We start from the raw sequence: 21,620 nt of genomic DNA on the forward strand, positions 1-21,620 counted from the left end.
TGTTAGCAGAAATAAGAGTACAGAGAACAAAACAAGTGAAATTTTGACAGTGCCAATAGAGACCCAGAAGTCGAGATTGAGGCATCCGACACATCTACTAGATGTAGCCCCTAATATTAATGAAAAAACGGATGCCTACCTCAAAAGAAGGCTTGAAGCTATGAGAAAAAGTCATGGCTCAGAACGAGAAGAATCCTGATCTGTATCCGTATGGTGGCAGGGTACCTCTACCTTCTCTTCTTCTTCTTCTTCTAATTGTTATTATTATTATTATTATTATTATTATTATTATGTTTCTGCAAACCTATAATAGGCTATTAAGTTTCTGCTTTCAAATCCATATTTACAACTGGCTTCGAAATGGAAGTTCCCAGGTTAATTGTGTATGCCTTACTTGGAATATAACTATTTCAAGATTTGAACTAAAAGTCCTTGAATTAACACTGATATATTACAAGACTGATACTATTTAATAGACTACTAACCCACTAATTTAGATATTATGAATTTGAATTGTAATTAAGACAAATTCGGATATAAAGATTATTTAATATATATATATCCAGAATTTATAGCATAAAATTTTCCTTGTAATGCGTAATCACCTGGAAAAAGCAATTTTTTTTGGGGAAAAACCATAGTCACCTGGAATGAGAAAAAGGAGCTAGTAATATACAGAAAAGTTATTCAGAGGGCCATGTAAATATATAATTATCATTTGCAGATGGACTGTGAAACCATCATTGGTACAAAACTTAAAAATCTTCCAGTGGAATCCATTAAAGAGACCTTCAAATTAATGTCCATGCTGCTTGTGAGAACTACCTATGCTAGAACCCAAACAACGTTCTCCCCCTCTTATATAATTACAACAATGCTTCAGTACAGGGGTTTCTCATTTTCCTTTCCATTCTTTTTCGTAATACCCTATCTCAGAACCAAAGGAACACTGTTAAAATAATTTTAAAAGAATGATTTTTTGTTTTTTCTTTGCCTGTTATCATGTTCTTCCATCTCCTAAACTACACTTTCAATTTGTGCAATTCTCCATCTCCTCGATCAATCTCATTGTTCTTCCAAAGAATCTGTTGATGAGTGATGGAGATCATATGGAGCCCAAAGATAATCCGCAGAACATGGCTTTCTCAAATCAATTCTTAACCATGGCTTCCCTTTCCCACTCCAATGAAGCAAACTAATAGGTCCAGGATGCAAATTCCTGCACTTCCCTTCAATATTATCACCCCCTAACCCATGTCGGTTCCATCTATGATCCACCCTTTTTATATTCCCAGCCAAAACCAACAGAAATGGCGGCAATGACCCCAAGTGATATATCCTCTTATGCTTTTGCACTTCCATCCAGTCCTCAACTTTTTGTGTATAATCTCCTTGCCTCCACATTTCTACATCCAACACCATAACTCCTGTGTTAAAATAACATGGCCTTTTTCCTTGAAATGTCTTAGCCCAAACAGGATTGGACCAGAACAATTCAGTGAAGTACTTGGTAAAATTTGCATGACAATATTCTGGTGCACCCAAAACCTTTCCCTTTAAATCAATCTCCCATAATCTTGCAATATCACCAACAACAACGAGATCGGAGTCTAGATAAATAATGCGTTTAACGTCTGATGGAAGTATGTCAGCAAGGTAAATTCTTACATAGTTTAAAGGCTGATCCAGGGCTTGACGGATTGATTTAGATATCTTGCCACGAACACGGTTGCAGTCAAAGCGGTAGGTTCTGAACTCAAGGTAAGGGAAGGTGGACTTGATGTTGGAAAGGACATGGGGCTCGAAACGTCCCCAGAAGAAGTGGAACTCAACGTTTTCAGGGCAAGCTGATTGCTGGATAATGGATAAAACTGCAGCCATAGTGCCTCTGAGGTAATTGGCGTCAAGCGTCATGGTAACGTGAATTCTCTCGTTTCCACAGGAATCTCCATTGCAAAATGCAGGGGCTTGCCGGAAAGTTGGGACATGGGAGGAAGGTTTTCGGATAATGCCGAGGCGGATTCCGCCAGAGTAGGAGGAAGCGGTGGCAGCTACAGTGTTGGGGATGGGGGAGAGGAATATAAGAAGAGACAGGAGGCCAAGGAAGACAGGTAGAGTGGTACAGGAGGCCATCCTGTCCTAAATGGGGAAGGTGGGTTGCAAGATGTTAAGAATAGGGGAAGATCAGGGGAGAAGAGTAGCTGCCACTGCTAGGCAGGTTAAGAGAAGGTTTAGGACAAACAACAACTAATCATGATAAAAAAGGAAGGAGAGAGGTTGGTGCATCGAGTGGAAGAAAGCATTCCTCGGAGGAAACTGTGCATGTTTTCCTGTGTAACAATGAAGCCATGACCAAAATCAAGACCAACCCCCTCCCCTTCCATAATTCTTGAAAATCTTTTCTTGTCATGACCCATCAACCGTCTTACCATTTGACAAGGGAAAAAATATATATTTCCTTTCTATATACTCTCCACATCTTTTGCCTATTTCAAAAAAAAAAAAAAAGGAGTTTTGTACGATTTTTGTTTTCCCTTTTTAGGTCAACTTGGTTAAGTTTCAGTCAATGGGTTGGCTATTTTCCTAATGTATTCTGATGGGTTAGTGATAGTCTCTTTGCTTGGAAGTTGGATGGTATACTTGGTATTGAACTTCCAAGAAATTTTGGTTCATCGACACTTTAGTTTCAGTTTGGTGGTGAGGCAACTATTGGGTTCAACTTTAATGTGGTTAAGTCCGCTATACACTTTATTTCCAAAAAAAAAGAAGAGAAGTCTGCAGTAGACTCTAGTTTTTCAATAATGGTCCAGTTCAGTCTTCTCTATGTTCTTACAACAACATCATCAAATTTATTAACAGTTGGCTAGAAAAATATGATTATTATATTACAAGTTAAGTTAAACATACGTGGTTACTTAAATTTGATTTCAAAATTTAATTTATTTTAATTTTTAAAATAAGAAGAGTGAAACTCGAATCTATGACCAAGTCAATCCACACTCTCAAAATTTAATCTTTTACCAGAATAATTTTGTCTCATTGAGTGAAAAGACAAAAACAGCATTCCCATCATCAGGTACAATATGGAGTTCACTTGATACTTGGATTGGATGTAACGGATTTATATGAGTTGGTGAACATTGTGATGCCAAAGACACTGTAGCAGAAGAGCAATTGAAAAATCCTGAAGAACAAAATACCAAATCGACTAGAGTTTCAACCATTGTCAAAGCATTGATCATTAAAAATCAAAGGCCCACACTTAATATAAGAACTATAAAGTGGAAGTTAATAGCATCCTTCTCGTTCCTATTTTCCATTCTTATCTTCTCACAGTTCAAAGAGCAAAGTTAAGATCTAAATTGGAAGTAGAATTTCAAACCTGAAGATTGTTCACCACGTGCCAATCAGCCACGAGCTTTCAGAATATACAAGTTTCACAGCTTATGCTATTTTACAAGAGAAAAGAAAAGCCTTCTATGCTCCTGGTAAGATAGCTTTTCGTATCAAGTATTTATCAGTCCACAGCAGAAATTAACATGCTTGTGTAAGCAATATACAGTGGTATTTCCTTGTGATTAAAGTTCATCTTTTGGAGATGCTTGAACTTGTAGGCACTGTTCATCCCAATAGTAGGGAAACTTCAATCTTGCTGCAATGTGGGGCATGAACCAGTCATCATATATGAACCTGAAGGGGAAAAAAAAGAAAAAAAAGAAAAAAAGAAAGACCCACAAAGGTGAGAGATAGAAAGGATCCGTGTCTCAAGATTAACATATAAAACAGTGTGCACAAGGCTTCCTGCATTACAGGCCTTGGAAAGCGTTAGATGTATACTGCCTTCTTATTTCCCTACAAATGTACTGTTTCCCCTTGTAAGCAGGAACTTTTACGTTAGCACTTATACTGAAGAACTGTATTAGTGCATAAAACCAACAATTAACAAACTGACAAGAAAAAAAAATATATGGTACCTTGTTGTGGCAATGATCCAAGTTCATTAATATGAAAACTTGTCATGGGGCCTCCAACATATAGTATAGTGCAAGAACCATCACAAGACTGGTGTACACAATTTGTAATCAAAGGCTGATGTTTTGGAAGTGTTACATGTATACAATGATAGCAAGAAGAAAGTATGCTTGGAACCTGTAGCAAAAGAACCTAAATATTTTTCTGGAATATATTATGCAAAGAGCTACATTAGAACATTATTATCCCCCAAAGGAAGGAGGTGCCAAGGTGGAGCTTAAAAGGGCAGTTGAGCTTCAGCCTATCAGGTGAATTTGTATCTTAATTCACCTGTCCATATCTGGAGAATGGACCATATCCTTTGGAATATTAATAAAATGAATGGTTTCTTCTCTCCCATAAATGTGAACAAAAATTTCAAAATAAACCATGATGTAGGATCCACTAAAGGCAAATATGAAAAGCTAAAGCTAAGTGGAGCCTGATATATTACAAGATGAGGATGAACCAAAGTTATTGAAAAATTGCAGTCCTAACAAGCATTAAATATAAACAATGAAAATTATTAGATCCAAAAGCCAAGAGGAGTAAGATTGCATGTGTTAAAAGCATATTTGATAATTGCTAAGAATGCAAATGTCTACCTAAACACATAGGAAAGATCCACAAAGGAGCTAGTAAGCTATTCATTTTGACAACATAACAAAAGAGATACATATAGCAGTAAATTGATGATAACCGTAAATCTATGAGGACAGAAGAAGAGTTATTTCTTACACTTTGACTGGTGGACGAGATATTATGACAAGCACTTGCAAATCCTCGTGTTCATTTGTATTCCAGACCTAAAATATGATAAGAAAATAAAGTAACAGAGAACAGTAAAAAGCTTTGAATTACTTTTTCATGGGGTGAAAAGTAATAGACAAAAGAACAACCGACATAATAACAGCATGTTGAAAAGTAGACACTTCAGCAAGAAAACCAGTAATTTGGTTACTAAGCAAGGATCTTGTGAACTATAATTCCATCTTGATTTAAATTGCTCACATAAGCAGTAAAGAACAATGAAAAATGACTCCCTGCTAACTACTTTTTCAAATTAACCCTTTGCAATTAGCAAAGTGAAGCTGCATGAATTTGAGAAATGCCCAATGGACATCAGATATCTATATATTTAAAGACAATCATCCAGTTAACCATGTTTGGTTGCCCCAGGAGACATATAAAACCTTCAGAAATTGGGGTTCATTTTCAGAACTATAGACTGATTGGAATTGGAACCACTGCCATAAATTGTAAGCCTACCTCCTAGATTATGAGAGTTGGTTCAACAATGACAATAGTTAGAAAATGATATATCATCTATAAATAACAAGAATTCAAGTTAGTCACAATAGCAACAATAGTATTAAATAAAACATTACCCAAAAACAAAAGGACAGAACTACTACTGAGTTTTTCATATCATTACATCTACACCACATTCTTAAAATACCAATGCTGCTGACGAAGTTCACATATCACATCCCATCCAAAAACAATTAAACTAGAAATGTTTACCTGGTGAGCATCATTGACAGGGATATGGAATGTGCTATTGGAAAAGATGGCATATTCTTGTGGCTTTCCAGGAGACTTCTCATGTGAACTTGAGGCAAGATAGAGAGTGCCACTTCCCTTTAGGACAATAAAAACTTCTTCACATGAGTGTCTGTGGATTGGAGTGCGTGAGCCTGGAGAAAAAGTTTGAAGCCATACCTCCACCTACAAATCCAGAAAATGTTTAACCAGTTCCATTTCAAACAGAGTAATTTTGCACAGATGTCCAATTCCAGAACAGGATGTTCATTCTACCAATAATTTAAAAAAAAAAAAAAAAGCCAGAATGAATTAGATTTCTAAACTAGCGTTCAACCCTAGATTGAGCATTTAACAGTAGAATCGTCTGAAAGTTGTAGTAAACTTCAGATAGATAACATTTCCATACCTCTTTCATCCCATGCAAGACAGAACCAGCAACAGTAACATGGGACAAACCTCGCCTTCCATAATCATCCTGAGGAAGCTCACTAACATTCCTCACAACTGGCAACCCTATATTAAAAAACGTCCGCAAACACGAATCGACACAATTAACTCTCTAATTGTCTACACATAATTTTGTTGAGCAATAAGTAAGCGAAAACTTACACTTGATTGAGCACTGCGAAGCATTGGTTGTTGCAGAAAATACGAGCAAACTGAGAGAGAGAAAACCAAATAAACGCCATTGCCATGCCATTTTCTCGATGCTTCTATGCTCGGTCAGTGTAATTTGAACATCCAGTACCGCTCTCGCTTCTGGCAAGCCAAAGAGAGCATAGTACTTGCTCGCTTCCTATGCCAGAGCACTAACAGAGACTGTATATGTACTCCTCAGCAGCAGCGTGTTTGGGCTTTCTAGTTGGATCCTAAAATGGGCTATGAGCTTTTAATTCACACAACCCACGAGGCTAGTTTGCGAAAACGGTCGTAAGTGTTGAAAGGAAGCCATTGCCCATCGGTGACTGATACCTTACCCTCCTCTCTGTACCCAAGCTCTACCTCTGGCCACCGGCATCTCTCAATTCCAACTAGTTTTGCCTGCAGATTAATCTTTATCTTCTTCTCCTTATTCTTCTAATTCAACAACTTTTATTGCTAATTCAAAAACTTTTACGATTGAGGATTTATGCACTTAAATGTTAGTTTTTTTTTTTTTTTTGGCTCTTGGATTAAGAGTGAGTGGCTACGCATCATTTTGTGGATTTTGACATTTTTGTTTGTCTTTTAACACCTATTGCTTTATATACTTATGTCCTATGTTTTCCTGCATCATTCTGCCGTTTCAAACAATTCCAATGCAATGCTGATGCTTTAAGGCTTGATTCAAGTAATAAAAAATTGATAATGTCAGCAAATTAATAACTAATTCCCGTGATTATCTTGTTAATACGGCCAAAACTTGCATATGTTTTGCTGTGTGATAAATTTAAGCAACAACAATAACAGGAACTGCTAATCAATCTCAGCAAAGTTTCTGTTATGTTGTAAACTAGAATTGGGTTTCCTTATAATAATTATTTGTGTTGCATCTCTCTCTGCAGATTTTTCAAGAAAGATATAATGAATGGAAGCTATGCAGGCGCTAGTAGACCCAGTTTTTTGCTTGTACATCCAGATTTACCCATTTTTATGTATCGAAAACTGCAGTTGAAACCTGCACTAGCTCCTGGGATTCCTAGTGACAACATGAAGGGTATCAGCTTAATTACAAAATTTCGGTGTTCTGTTGCTGAGAGAAAATTCACATTTAGCTCTGTGGATTCACCTGTGTCCAAGACAAACAGTGTTCGTTTGGGTCAGAAGCAAGGAGGTTCCTCCTCCCTGTATATTCATCCTAGTTTGCTGCATATGAAGAACAAGAAGATAGCAAATCGTGCCAGCGTTTATGAGTTACTGCGAAGTATTGGCATTGCCCCTGATGAACTTGATGGGTTGGAACTTCCTGTGACAGTAGAGTTTATGAAGGAACGTGTGGATTTCCTCCACCAATTAGGTCTTACAGTTGAAGACATTAACAACTATCCTCTTGTTCTTGGTTGCAGTGTCAAAAGAACATGATTCCTGTTCTTGACTATCTTGGCAAATTGGGTGTTAGGAAGTCCTCTTTTACCGAGTTCTTAAGAAGATACCCTCAAGTCCTTCATGCTAGCGTTGTTGTAGACCTTGCCCCAGTAGTGAAATATCTTCAAGGGTTGGATATCAAGCAAAATGATATTCCTCGGGGTTCTTGAGAGAAACCCTGAAGTTCTGGGATTCAAGCTTGAAGGGACCATGAGCACATCAGTGGCTTATCTGGTAGGAATTGGGGTAGCAAGGAGAGAAATTGGAGGTATATCAACCACATACCCAGAGATCTTGGGGATGCAGGTAGGCCGTGTGATCAAGCCTTTTGTGGAGTATCTTGAAAGTTTGGGTATACCAAGACTAGCTGTAGCTAGATTGATACAGAAGCGGCCACACATCCTTGGTTTTGGCTTAGAGGATGTGGTTAAACCAAATGTTGAATCTCTTTTAGAGTGATTAAACCAAATGTTGAATCCCTTTTAGAGTTTAATTTAAGAAAAACCTCACTTCCTTCTGTGGTAGCTCAATATCCTGAGATTATAGGTATTGACCTGAAGGCAAAGATTTTCAGTCAAATGAGTTTGCTTCATTCAGTTATTAAGTTGGGTCCTGAGGATTTTGCCAGAGTTGTGGAGAAGATGCCACAGGTTGTCAGCCTTAGTAGAATTCCTCTTTTGAAGCATGTGGACTTCCTGAAGGATTGTGGGTTCTCCTTGCAACAAGTGAGGGAGAGAGTTGTGGGATGTCCTCAGGCGCTCGCTTTGAATATTGATGTCCTGAAACTTAGCTTTGATTACTACAAAATGGAAATGGAAAGAACTTTAGATGATTTGGTTACTTTTCCAGCATTTTTTACATGCTGTCTCGAGTCTACTATAAAGCCAAGGCACAAAAGGATTGCACAGAAGGGGTTGAAATGTTCACTTTCATGGCTTCTTAATTGTTCTGATGCGAAGTTTGAAGAAAGAATGGACGATGAGACGATTGACGTGGAGGAGATGGAAATGCCATCTTTTGGCATGAACACTCTTATGGAACCAAGGAGCGATGAGTCTGATTCTGACTATGAGGAGGACAGTGAAGATGAGCAAGTATAGACCAATGTGTCAACTTTAGGCAGTGATTTGCTGTGGAGAATCTTGGCTTTGTGAAATTGGATCTTCTTGTAAAGTAGGTGTAATTTTAGAGGTAAGTAATTTTTGGCTGAAGCATAGAGTCCAATGCTTAAAAACATTTTTAGTTCTCTTTATTTTTCTTTCCTTGCCTAGAATTTATATTTGATTTCAAATGGAAGGACCTTATTTATTCGCCTCATGGAGTTTGCATGAAACATCTTAATTTCATTGATCTGATAGATTTTGGCGTTAATCTGATAGAAAACAAATGTGCTTAATGGCTTGTCACTGCATCTCATTATCAAAAATAGTATAAAATATAAATGTTTGGTCCACGGCTCATAAGGAGGATAAAAAAGGGATAGAGTGGTGGCTAGAAGAATAATTGTATTTAAACATGATTTTCTAAATCATATTAGGTTCTTGTGAAAATTTCAAGGCTACATAACAGAACCTGACATGTAGGTGGATGATAAACTGTTTGGCAGTGTGAAAGCAAATCTAAGGAATTATTATTTGAAGGTGGAATTATAATCTTTCAATTTGAAGACAAAAAGTGCAAAATGCAAATAGATCTGTGGGTTTTTCTTGACTCGCTGTCTCTGACATGTAGGAACTAAGAAGCATTGTTTCATGGTGACTGTTTTTGAGCAACTAAAGAGATTGGATCTACCAAACTGAATATTCCCCAATGAACATCAAACATGTGGTAGGACAAGTAATGCTGGTTTTGTATTTTAATTCTTGAAAGTTAAGGAGAACACAACAAATTTACTTTCGTTGATGTATTTTTAGTGTTGCAGTCAGCAAGATTTCTCTCTTGGTTTCTGCAGTTAATTTGACCTCAGGTTTTGGCAGATAATCCATATGAGATTTTGTTGTTGCATTATTTTCTTTTATGTTATGTTACCTGTACATTTTATTTATTACTGCTGATTATTAACAAGATTGGGGCTATTTCTTGCAGCTGATCTTTGGTTGAATGAAGATTGAGAGCACATGCACGGTTTCGATATGCATTCAGGTTTTGTAACCAGACGTGAAGGTATTCTGATAGGCACAAATAAATATCATTTTCTTTCTTTTTGTTTCCCCCCTTTTCCGTACTAATATCATTTTCCTCAAGGAACTCCTGGATCCTCTATGTAAAGAAACTTTTTCAAACTTGTAATCCAAAATTTTTAAGATTCCTTTACAATTTCTGGCGTTCATTCCACATGTTACCTTAAGAAACATTATGGTTTTAAAGTATTCCATTACTTTCTTTGGCTACAAAAAGAAATAATTAAAAAATAAAAAGAAAACTAATGAAAATACTCAAACAATTTGCCATGTACTGGCTAACGATTCTTCTAAGCAGCATACTTGGGCTATCACAAATTGTCTTCCTACGTACAGTGAACTTTATACTCTCTGTGTATTATCCATCCCAGTATATCAACTCCCAAAACCTCAAAAAAAAAAGAAAATGGTCGATCCATATCTAAAATAGCAAAAGAGAAGGCAGTGTCTTTGTCTCTGTATTTGGGGTAACAACAGGCAATCGTGTCATTGGTCGTAATGTGCAGAGTTCTGGATTTCAAGAAACGTTTTGCTGAACAGCACCGTAGATAATAAGATCAACGATCAGTTGGAAGTAAGTCCATCGATCCGATCAAAGAAAAACCTGAAAATACTTAGGTTGTTCTTACTCTTTTCTCTGTAGCCATCCAAACTGCATGCAGGAGCGTACGTTCCAATTTGATTTATCAAATCGTATAAAATCAAAGCAATTCAAAGTTAATGTTCTTGAAGTGACAAGCATACCTTCCATGCATACATTCCAAAGAAGGCTATTGTATCTGCAGACCATACAACGGCAAAGGACTTCCAAAAGAAAGGGATTATGACGTTAAGCAAAGGGATGAGGAGAAATAGATAGTTAAGAGCTTCTTTCTCATTCTTGGAGCAGTCTCTAGCACGTAAAGAAGGAATTGCTGCAAAGAATATAGCACTAGATTCTTAAGCTCTGTATAGCAACTCAAGTAAATCTTAATCCCAAGTTTACAGAACAAAGCCTGCAGTAGAACTGGGGAAAAAGCAGAGACTTACTGAACATCCAAATGGACCACATCCCCATTAATCTCCATATGTCTGGCTCGTTTGATGGAAAAATGAGATTGAAAGAAAGTGCTCCACCTAACAGCATTGAGGCATACCCTTGAACCTCAAAAACTGAATACAAGGCAGTCCCTGGTACTGCAGGATTTTTGGTGGCTATGGAAGCTCTTGGTGCAAAGGTTGCCGCAGTCTTTTGAACCGCCTGTTTATGCAAATGGAATATAATTTGGATGAGATGGGCTTTCTCAAAATCAGTAAAAAAATTGCAATTCTAACTAACCTTTTTGAGGTCTTTGTCGATTACAGGGGCAGAAACTTTGTTTGTTTCTTTTGCTTCTTCTTCTAGTTTCAGGTCTTGCTCGGATTCCTCCACTGTGGTCTGCGCATCCACTTCATTTGCATTGGCACTTATTTTGAAGTTCTTGGTGGGTAACAACCGGGTATTGCAAAAACTATATCTACATCCGAGCCTTGTGGGCGTCAATGGTACCTTTGAAATGTGGTAGTTGCAGAGAGAGGATGAGATCAGTAAGTTCATGTTGTCCAGAAGAGAAAGAAGAAGAATGAGTTTGTCGACTGCCAGAGATGAGCAAGGGATGATGGCTGTTTCTGAGATAATGAATGTGTGGCTAAGTTTAATGATTAAACGCTGCCGTTTGCGCCCTCTATGGATAATTTATTGGACAATAAAACGAACAATAAATGAGCTTTTTATCTCAGTTGTATTGAAATTATTTTTAATATTATAAAATCTTAAATTGAGAAATAATCATAACAATTGCTTTGTTTGAAATATTTTAATATAAAAATTCATTTCATACTCACAATGAAATTCATTTATATCGTATATATTTTTAATTGACAATTTAATGCATCTCATATTCTTTGTTGATTTGAAGTTCAATTTATGAATATGAATGATTTATATTTGTTGAGTTAAACGTACTACTTTTCTTTTTTAAGTATTCCAAATTAAATTCAAAAATTATACTAAATTAAATTGAAATTGAGAAAACACTACCATTGTAGAAAGTGAATTTATTTTATTATTTTTAATAAAATTTTATTTCTTTATTAGTAACCGAATCGAAATTAAATTAAAATTATCTAAATTTATATTAAAATCGTATCAACTCAGAATAAAATCAAACTAAAATTTCAATTTTATAATTATTTTTTTTACAATTTTTTAAATATAACATATAGTTTTTATAAAATTATGCAAATTTATATAATATTAAACTTTAATATATATATATATATATAATATACTTTAATTTATTATAAATATCACTTTTTAATATTTTTTATTTCTTTTTTAATAATTTTAATTAGGAATAGTTATTAATATTAATTATATGAATGAATTATTTTTTAGTCATATAATCATTACTTATGGTTAAAAATTATATAATTAAAAGATATATCAAATATAATATAATATATTTATATATAATATAGTTTTATGTTTGTATTGTTATTTAAATTTTTTTATAATAATCTTATATTTTTATTATATACATATAAACTTATGAATTTTCTTAAATAGTTAAAAATGTGAACAAAAATATTTCTTTACAACTTTGATAATATTACAGTATAAATTTTATTTCATTAGATAAACCTCTAGTACATTTTTAGATAATGTTCGAAGCACATGTGTTACACATATATAAAATATATAATTTATAATTATTTTATTTATAATTTTATAATTATTTAAGCTATATTATTAATTTTAACGTTAATGTAATTAATTTGATAGATAAAATTACTGATTTTTTTTTAAATTATTGTATTTATAATTATGTTATATTTTTTTTATAAAACTATATGTTATCATAATGTTAATCTAATTATTAAATTAAATTGCGATAAAATTAAAAAAATATAACAAATGTTAATCTTCATGAAATTATTAATTACGAATAGGTGAAAATGTTATTTAAAAGTTAAAATAAAAAATCAATATATTACTTTCGAATTGGTTTAGTGTATTAGGTTTGTTTAAATTTAATCTAGCTAATTTTCATATTTTACTGTTGTCTATTCAATTACTCAACTTAAATTCTTAAAATATGAAAAAAGCATTATAAAATTAATCACTTAGTAACGTATTAAAAGTTTAAGTTGTTAATAAAGGTGTTGTTATGACCCGATCCTACGGGCTTGTCGGCACTGAAACTTGGGCTGACATAAAACACCCGAGGCCTGTAATAAGCCATATTGTTCCTAAATTCATAACTATAGCAAAAAACTAAGGCTCAACATGCAAATAAAATAAAATAAAATATTATATTTATGTTCGGATCAATCCAACCCGATAACCATTAGAAACTAAAGTTAGGGGAGCCTAACTCGGACCTGATACATTATTTACAAACTATTTAAATATCATAAAAATTTTCATTTATTAATTCAAAAAAACATAAATTAATTCAATTCCTGATAAGATCAATACTACTGCTAGCACATGCGTAGTTCTAAATTACAAATTAAGTAAATAATAATACAAATGAGTAGCCGCTGATAAACCTACGAAAAAGGAAATAGGTTATTCTGAAAAAAAAAAAATCCTCCCGTAGCCTAAAAAAATAGGTGAACAAGAGTGAGCATTTAACTTATAGAGTAAGATATTGATTTTAAATATAATTTCTATAACTATCTAGGGTGATGCATTCCTGATAATGAAATACAACATATGCCAACATATTCAACCAAATTCAAGCAATATTCGCACAAATAATAATTTAGAACACTCACACACTCGTATGTCTTATTAATGTATGTATGTGTAGAAGCTGATCCCCTATACCAGCGAGATCAACTCGAGCTGAGCTTTCTCTTAATAATTCAAATGTGGAGGTCAACGAGATGAACTCAAAGCTATGCTCACCTGACTTATTACAAAAAGGATCAGGCCCCAGCGAGACTAGCTCTAGCCGATCTGTCCATCTTACCTATATCTAGTACCACACCACACGCATGTCGACATACACACATACACACACACACACACACATATATATATATATATATATATGGGTATGCTTTGAATATATAATACTATTGAAATTATAAAAAAAATTAATATCTACTTACAATATACTGGAGGCTACTGTGACTGCTAAGTGAAAGAATAAGGCTAGTCTTGCTTGCCTAAATAATTATATTGTGAATTTATTAGTGCTAACTCAAATTAAGAACATAAAGAGGCAAAAGACATCCAAATTTATGCCAAAAATTTAGCATAATTTTTCCTTTACCTATATCCTACCCAACATATAAGGTAGTTCAAATAATACTTTTAATATCACAAGCCTCAAGTTCACATTTTAACAACATTACATGGCCCTTCTGGGCCCTCCAAACCAGACTAAAACTCAGGCATTCAGATAATTCAACTATAATCTTTAAAATTAATATTCTGCAAAAATTATCCAAGTTAGCTCTAAAAATTCTAAAATTATGCTTCACGGCCTTCAATATTATAAAGTTATTGCAAAAGGAATCGCAATTTTTTGACTACCCACGATTATTTTATGAATTTTATTCTAAACCCACTATTAGGCAAAAATGAACAACTTTGAGTTCGGGTTTATCTATGTCAAATCTGACACCTGGAACGTGTCTAGAACATTTAAAAATGCTAGGATCGACTATAATATTGACTATGTTTTGAGACGAGCTGTCGAGCAGCCGGATCTGGTCGAAAACTCGGTCCCGGGCACCTGTGAGCTATTATTGATCCGATTACACCTAAATGAAGCCCAAAAATTGTCAATAATTATCATAAAATTATTTTTAATTTTTAGAGATTGCAAAAGCAAAAATTCTCACCAAGTGATTTAGACCGTTCGATAATCGTCTTTTTCAAATGATGTTCGACTGGAGCGAAGCTAGCCTCATCTCGAAGGTTTCGTTGCGCTGAGTTCATCGAAGGTCTCAGATCGTCGATCTGACTATCGGATCATCAGAAAATTGGCTGAAAAGACGCTGCCACTGCTTTCTCTCTTCTCTTTCTCTTCCCTCGATTCTGGTAAAAAACTTCCATGGAACAAGACACCGCTAGTCGAGACAAGAAGCCTGTGGTCCCAGGAGTCAAGCGCCACATTCCTTCCATCGAAAGGTCACCGGAGCTGGCTGAAAAATGGCCTCGGAAACTGGTGCATCGCATCACTCTCTCTCCCCTCCAAAACGGGCCTGAAGTTCACCGGACGGGGTGCTGCAGCCACCGTGAAGCTCACCTGTCACCTCTGGAGTCCGATGGTCAACCATCGAGGTCGCTGGTTTGCCGATCGGAAAGGAAATGGAAGAGAAAAAGTGAGGGAGGGAGAGAGGTCGAAGAGAGAGAAAGAAAATGGGTAGGGGGTTCTACTGAAATTTTGAAATTTTGGTTTTTTTTTAACTTTTAATTACACCATTGGTCTTCAAACTTTTCAAGTTTATTCAAATAAGTCCAAAATTCCTTTTCAATTGGGTTCAAAATGCAAATTTGTGTATATTTAAACAATAAAGAAAATAATAATAATAATAATAACAATTTAATGAAACCTTAAAACCAATATTGAAAATAATGAAATAATATCTTTTGATAATTGATTTAATATTAATTTATAAAACTAACTATTTCAATTAAAAGTAGGCTGTTAAATAATTTATAAAGTATGTTTATAAATAACATTAAAATATATAAATGAAAGTTTTATAAAAATTATAAATTAGTTAGATAATATTAAAATATTAATAAAATATAATATATAAAAACATAAAATTTATATTTTAAAAATTCGGGTTATTATAGGTGTAATCCACCAGTTTATAGTGTAGTAGCATAAGTTTCATGAGTAGAAGAAATTTAGCTTATTAAGTTATCTCACTCAATGTCAGCAATCCCTAGCACTAATAATTTGAACTTATGACCTCAATTTTGATGCTAATTATAAAATCGAGCGCCCAACACCGATATAAAAACTTAAACAGTTAATATAAGTGTAATTCCAATTTCTTATAACAAGCAGCCTAAGCGCTATAAACATACTGAGCTATTCCATTTAGTGTCAATAATTAAATATTAAAAAATTACATAATTTATAATAAACTATATTTTTATAATTAATTGTCATAATATAGAAGTTAATAACCAAGTCCAAAATAAACATAATTTTTTAATTTGAAAAGGCAGAATTTTCAATTAAGAATTTATCTGCAATTTTTTTTTAATGAAATTTGCTTAGTTACTAAGCATTGAACTTGAGAAATCAATGCATATCTAATTTTACATTTTTGTTATATCATTCGTAAAAAAATCATGAAATCAAACAATGACCATAAATTGCTCTCAATTATCATCAAATAAAGTTTGTGGTCTACAGTTAGGCCAAATTAAATATTCTATAACACTATTTGACCCTTTAAATTAAATTTTTTTATTATTTTTTATATAAGTGATTAAATTCACTCATACATTTATACTTTATATTTGTATTTTATTTTCAATTAATAGAATATTTTTTTCTATAAAGAAAAATTAAGATTTTTTTTCTCATTAAATACCTTTTTCACTTAATTTCTTTTTTTTTTTTTCAAATTACATAATATGTGCATAGTTTTCTAAATTTTCTAAAATAAATTTAATATTACAACTTTTTTTTAATATTAAAACTATTCAGTGTTTTAATAACTATTGGCAAAAAAGTTATATACAGTTAAAAAAGAAGGAAATAAATAAAATGTAGAACATCACAAATTGTTTATATTTTGAGAAGAATAGTATTTAAGATATGGCATTAAAACTTGAGTTTTTGTTACTATTGAATAAAAGTTGCTAACTACTAAAAAGGGAATTACAAAAATTATAAAATTATTAAAAAAAAAAACAATTATCACAACATACAGAATAAATGTCACATGTATAAAAGTCACTAATTTTTAATTTATTTTATAAAATTTATTAAAATTTTATTTAATTTTATAAAAATTATTGATTAAAAATTAAAAATTTTTATATTAATCTACAAACCTTTCAACTATTTTATAAATAAAATTATGTTATTTTATTAATTTATTAAACAAAATGAATGCATAAATACATTTAGTTACCTCTTGACTGTCAAATTAAAAAAAATTTAAAATTTAATATCATTTATGAAAATACTTATAAAATTGAATGACTACGTGTGATATCTATCCCAATATATGCTAGGTACTACATTATTATTTTCTTTTTATATCCATAAATAACAATCACAATATTTAATATAATAAAAATAATTTAAAACACTTAAAAAAATAAAGTTATATATAACTTGCATTTAGATTATTGATTGACCTTAATTTATAATTTCTTAAAAACAATCATGAAAAATGTATATTATTTCTTTTTATAAAGCATTATTAAATTTTAAGTGATTTCAAATTAAAGTAAAATTACATTTGATATTTGAATTTAAATTAAAATAAAAAATTCATTATAATATTTTCCACTTTACAAACGCATGCAATACACCGTGAATGTTATTTTATTTTCAAAAAATATGTTTATTTTATTTATCAAGTTAAAATGAGATAGAATTATAATAAACAAAAGCTTTTTTTTTATTTTTTTTTTATTTTAATTATTGGAACATATATTCTATTTTATTTTTAAATGAGTATTATAAACTCAAATTAATCTATAAATGAATTTAACAATCATTAAATTAAATATTTACATATAGATTGATGCATTTATTATACACACTTTAATTAATTTTACATCATTTTTGATTTTGTCACAATTTTTTTTATTTTAATAGTTTTTTTAATATTAAAATTTATAATGTTATAAATAAATTTAAAAATTAAAAATTTTTCTTTTTAAGTTTATCACTTATTATTATTATTGACATATTAATTAAACACTAATACTTTTAAATAATTAATTATTTTATCAAATGAGATCTATAAATATAGATTATGCTTCTATTAGTAAATGATTAATCACATAATTGGGATTTGAAAGGATGGAAATGTATTATTAGTATAAATATAAAAGTTTTTTTTTCTTTAGAATAGTACGGAAATTTGGAATACAAGAAAATGCCGAAAAGTAGCTTTTTTAAAATTAAATAACATCATAAAAAGATATTTTTTAATAAAAATTCCAATTGGTTATCTTTTATTTATTTTTTATTATTAACAAAATTATTTTATTTATTAATTAATGAAGAAAATAGGCAAATCATGTTTCATAGAGGTCAGTTACAGTTTAACACGAGGAAATTATTGATCGTTAGCGTAAATTTAGAAAACCTCTTTGTTGATTTCCGAAGCAAAGCAACACAGAAGCCAAGCAACTGTTTACCGGTTTTATCCAACGACAATATCTGGATTTTCCGGGAATTGGGTTTCTCTTGCTTTCCATCAGACTTATGAACTCATTGATTTATTGCATCTCATATTCTTTATTGATTTGAATTCAATTTATGAATATGAATGATTTATATTTATTGAGTTAAATGTACTATTTTTAGTATTATAATTTAAATTTAAAAGTTTTACTGAATTAAATTGAAATTAGAAAACACTAACTTAATTTATTGTATTATTTTAATAAAATTTTGATTTTCCATTGATAATTATACCAAAATTAAATCAAAATTATCTAAGTTTATATCAAAATAGTATCAAACTATACTAAAATTGAACTGAAAAAGTTAATTTTATAAGTATACTTTTTGTAATTTTTTAAATATAACATATAGTTTCGATAAAATTATATAAATTTATATAATATTAAAATTTAATATATATATATATAATTTAATTTATTATATATATCATTTTTTATTTTTTTTAATAATTTTAATTATAAATATATTAAATAATTTATAGTCATTAATATTAATTATACGAGTAAATCATTTTTTAGTCATCTAATCATTACATATATATATATATATATATTCTAGTAAAAAATTATATAATTACAAAAATAAATATAATATAAAATATTTATTAAAATATATAATATAATTTTATGTATGTATTTTTATCCCAATTTTTTTAGAATAATATTACATTTTTATTTTGCTTGATTTTATATAATTTTTTTAAATAAAATTAAAAATTATTTAAGGTGTATTAATGATTGGAGAGGTATATTTATGTGACGCAATAATTAAAAATTTATTTATAAAAATAAGAGATATGATAATTTACTGGTAGTCATTTGAAAATATATTAATAAGAGATATTAAAATTATGTTTATAATAAATTTAGATCTTAATAAATTCAAAAAAAATATATTATGCAAACTTAAAAAAAAAACCCTTGCTTTTAATGTTATAATAATTTAGATTACATTATTAATTTTAATGTTAATATAATTAATTTGATAAACAAAATTACTGATTATTTTAAAAATTATTGTATTTATAATTATATTATGTTTTTTTTATAAAACTATGTTATCATAATATGAATCTAATTATTAAAATTAGTTTTATCCCATTTCAATTGGACTCCTTACAACGTAATGGGAGGTAATGGCGAGTTGTCCAATGGTTCGTTTTATTAAGTGTCACGTCGAATTATGTGGTAAGTTCCTTTTTATGTGGTTGGGTTAAATCAAGAACGCCAACTAATGATCTCGGACCTCAAGTCTAAGAGAGTTATGATTGTCATACTCATGAGTCCTCATTTTTTATAGTTAAAAGAAAATCTAATTATTAAATTAAATTGCAATAAAAATAATATAAAAAGCTCAATCTAATTATTAAGCTAAATGTTAATTTTAATAAAATTATTAATTACGGATAGGTAAAGATGTTATTTAGAAGTCGAAATAAAAAAATCAATATATTACATTCGAGTTGGTTTAGTGCATTAATTTTGTTTAAATTCAATCTAGCTAGTTTTCATATTTTACTCCTTTCAATTGGTCAACTTAAATTATTAAAGTATTGAAAAATTATTATAACATTAAGTGCTTATAACCATATCAAAAGTTTAAATTGTTAGTAAATACACAATTCCAATTTTTCTATGAGTAAGAATCTAAGAGACCGAGCTATTTCACTAAGTGACAATAATTCTCCATTACCTATCAAGGATTCAAATCCATAATCTCCATTTTGATATCAATTATACGATCGAGACTTTATTATCACGACAAAAATTTAAATTGTTAATAAAAATATAATTTCAACTTCTTACAGCGTAGCAATCTAAATACTATAAACTGAAAATTTTGAGTAAGATATCAACCCATTGAATTACTAATAATTACATATTAAAAGATACGTAATTTATAAGAAAACTATATTTTTATAATTAATTGGCATAATATAGAAGTTAATAACCGTGTCCAAATTAAACATAGTTTTTTAATTTGAAAAGGCGAAATTTCAATTAAGAATTTATCTACTATTTTTTTAATGAAATTTGCTTAGTTACTAAGCATTGAACTTGGGAAATCAATACATAACCCATTCTATATTTTTATTATATAATTCGTAGAAATATGATGGAATCAAACAATGATTATATATTGCTATCGATCATCAAATGAAGTTTGTGGCTGGCTATAAGGCAATGTTAAATGTTCTATCATTCTATTAAATCCTTTAAATTAAGATATTTTTTTATTGTTTTTTATATAAATGATTAAATTCACTTATATATTTGTACTTTATATTTATATTTTATTTTCAATTAGTAGAATATCTTTTTCTATCAAGAAAAATTAAGATTTTTTTCTCATTAAATGCCTTTTTTTCTTAATTTCTTTGATTTTTTTTTCAAATTACATAATATATGTATAATTATCTAAATTTTCTAAAATAAACTTAATATTACACATCTTTTTAAGAAGTGGAAAATATAAATTCAGAAGCAAAATATCAACTGAAATTATTAAAAAATAATTCAATGTTTTAATAAACTATTGGCAAATACTATATATAGTAAAAAAAAAAGAAATAAATAAAATGTAGAACATCACAAAAATAAATAAAATGAAGAACATCACAAATTGTTTATACTTTGCGAAGAATAGTATTTGACACATAACACTTGAGTTTATGTTACCATTGAACAAAAGAAGTTGTTAACTACTTAAAAAAATAATTACTTAAATAATTATTAAAATTATTAAAAAAATTATTATCACAACATATGAAATAAATATCATACGAGATCACTCAATTTTATTATTATTTTCATAACAAGTTATTAAATTTTAATTTATTTAATATATTTATTAAACTTTAATTTAATTTTATAAAAATCAAATTAAAAGCTTTCATATTAATTTATTGACTTGTTAATTATTTTATAAATAAAAATATTTTATTTTATTGTATAAAATGTATCTAACTATTTATTGGTCATCAAACTCTTTCCCTCTCTCAATTTATTCTTTAACGGTTTCTACAAGTTAGATAATTTTATTTGTAAAATAATTAATAAGCCAGCAGGTTAACCTAAAAATTTTTTAATTTCTGATAATAATAATTTTTATGAAATAAAATTAAAATTCAGTGAATTTTATGAAAAAAAAATATAATTTATTAAATTTTTAAAAAATATTTATAAAGTTAAATGAACGCGTGTGATAATTATCCAAACATATACTTAGATGCTACATTATTTTTTTTTAATATCCATAAATAACAATCATAATATTTAATATAATAAAAATAATTTAAAACACTTAAAAAAATAAAGTTATAAATAACTTGCATTTAGATTATTGATTGACCTTAATTTATAATTTCTTAAAAACAATGATGAAAAAT

The 21,620-nt window shown here is 30.2% G+C and overlaps 3 protein-coding genes and 1 pseudogene across 3 annotated transcripts; 1 reads left to right on the top strand and 3 right to left on the bottom strand.

Annotated features, from left to right (window-relative positions):
* Window positions 1-664: 664 nt before the first annotated feature.
* LOC110665583 (probable galacturonosyltransferase-like 4) lies at window positions 665-2,438 on the bottom strand. Its single transcript, XM_021825782.2, has one exon. The coding sequence runs from the start codon at window positions 2,131-2,133 to the stop codon at window positions 1,066-1,068; it is 1,068 nt and encodes a 355-aa protein (XP_021681474.2). The 5' UTR covers window positions 2,134-2,438; the 3' UTR covers window positions 665-1,065.
* A 785-nt stretch (window positions 2,439-3,223) lies between these two features.
* LOC110665511 (auxin-binding protein T85) lies at window positions 3,224-6,632 on the bottom strand. Its single transcript, XM_021825676.2, has 5 exons — window positions 6,166-6,632; window positions 5,963-6,069; window positions 5,536-5,739; window positions 4,750-4,817; window positions 3,224-3,690 (listed from the first exon to the last, which is right to left on the bottom strand). Exons 1-5 carry the CDS (start codon window positions 6,254-6,256, stop codon window positions 3,579-3,581), a joined length of 582 nt encoding a protein of 193 aa, XP_021681368.1. The 5' UTR covers window positions 6,257-6,632; the 3' UTR covers window positions 3,224-3,578.
* A 197-nt stretch (window positions 6,633-6,829) lies between these two features.
* On the top strand, window positions 6,830-8,786 carry LOC110665512 (transcription termination factor MTERF4, chloroplastic-like; annotated as a pseudogene).
* A 1,321-nt stretch (window positions 8,787-10,107) lies between these two features.
* Window positions 10,108-14,775, bottom strand: LOC110665513 (protein RESISTANCE TO PHYTOPHTHORA 1, chloroplastic-like). Its single transcript, XM_058143157.1, has 6 exons — window positions 14,679-14,775; window positions 14,570-14,597; window positions 11,119-11,503; window positions 10,830-11,040; window positions 10,545-10,714; window positions 10,108-10,452 (listed from the first exon to the last, which is right to left on the bottom strand). Exons 1-6 carry the CDS (start codon window positions 14,773-14,775, stop codon window positions 10,426-10,428), a joined length of 918 nt encoding a protein of 305 aa, XP_057999140.1. The 3' UTR covers window positions 10,108-10,425.
* Window positions 14,776-21,620: the final 6,845 nt, after the last annotated feature.

The sequence above is a fragment of the Hevea brasiliensis genome, chromosome 2 (assembly GCF_030052815.1).
Source record: "Hevea brasiliensis isolate MT/VB/25A 57/8 chromosome 2, ASM3005281v1, whole genome shotgun sequence".
NCBI classification, from domain to species: Eukaryota; Viridiplantae; Streptophyta; class Magnoliopsida; order Malpighiales; family Euphorbiaceae; genus Hevea; species Hevea brasiliensis.

What these genes read in the sequence shown, in the direction of transcription:
- LOC110665513 (XM_058143157.1), bottom strand. Translation starts at nt 14,775, where the DNA reads ATGAACTCAGCGCAACGAAACCTTCGAGATGAGGCTAGCTTCGCTCCA. An exon ending in GGATCAATAATAGCTCACAG is followed by an intron (nt 11,504 to 14,569) that starts GTGCCCGGGACC and finishes AATTATCCATAG; the next exon opens with AGGGCGCAAACGGCAGCGTT. An exon ending in TTGGAATGTATGCATGGAAG is followed by an intron (nt 10,453 to 10,544) that starts GTATGCTTGTCA and finishes TCCTGCATGCAG; the next exon opens with TTTGGATGGCTACAGAGAAA.
- LOC110665511 (XM_021825676.2), bottom strand. Translation starts at nt 6,256, where the DNA reads ATGGCATGGCAATGGCGTTTATTTGGTTTTCTCTCTCTCAGTTTGCTC. An exon ending in TTCGCAGTGCTCAATCAAGT is followed by an intron (nt 6,070 to 6,165) that starts GTAAGTTTTCGC and finishes TTTTTAATATAG; the next exon opens with GGTTGCCAGTTGTGAGGAAT. An exon ending in TCTCGTCCACCAGTCAAAGT is followed by an intron (nt 3,691 to 4,749) that starts GTAAGAAATAAC and finishes TTTCCCCTTCAG; the next exon opens with GTTCATATATGATGACTGGT.
- LOC110665583 (XM_021825782.2), bottom strand. Translation starts at nt 2,133, where the DNA reads ATGGCCTCCTGTACCACTCTACCTGTCTTCCTTGGCCTCCTGTCTCTT.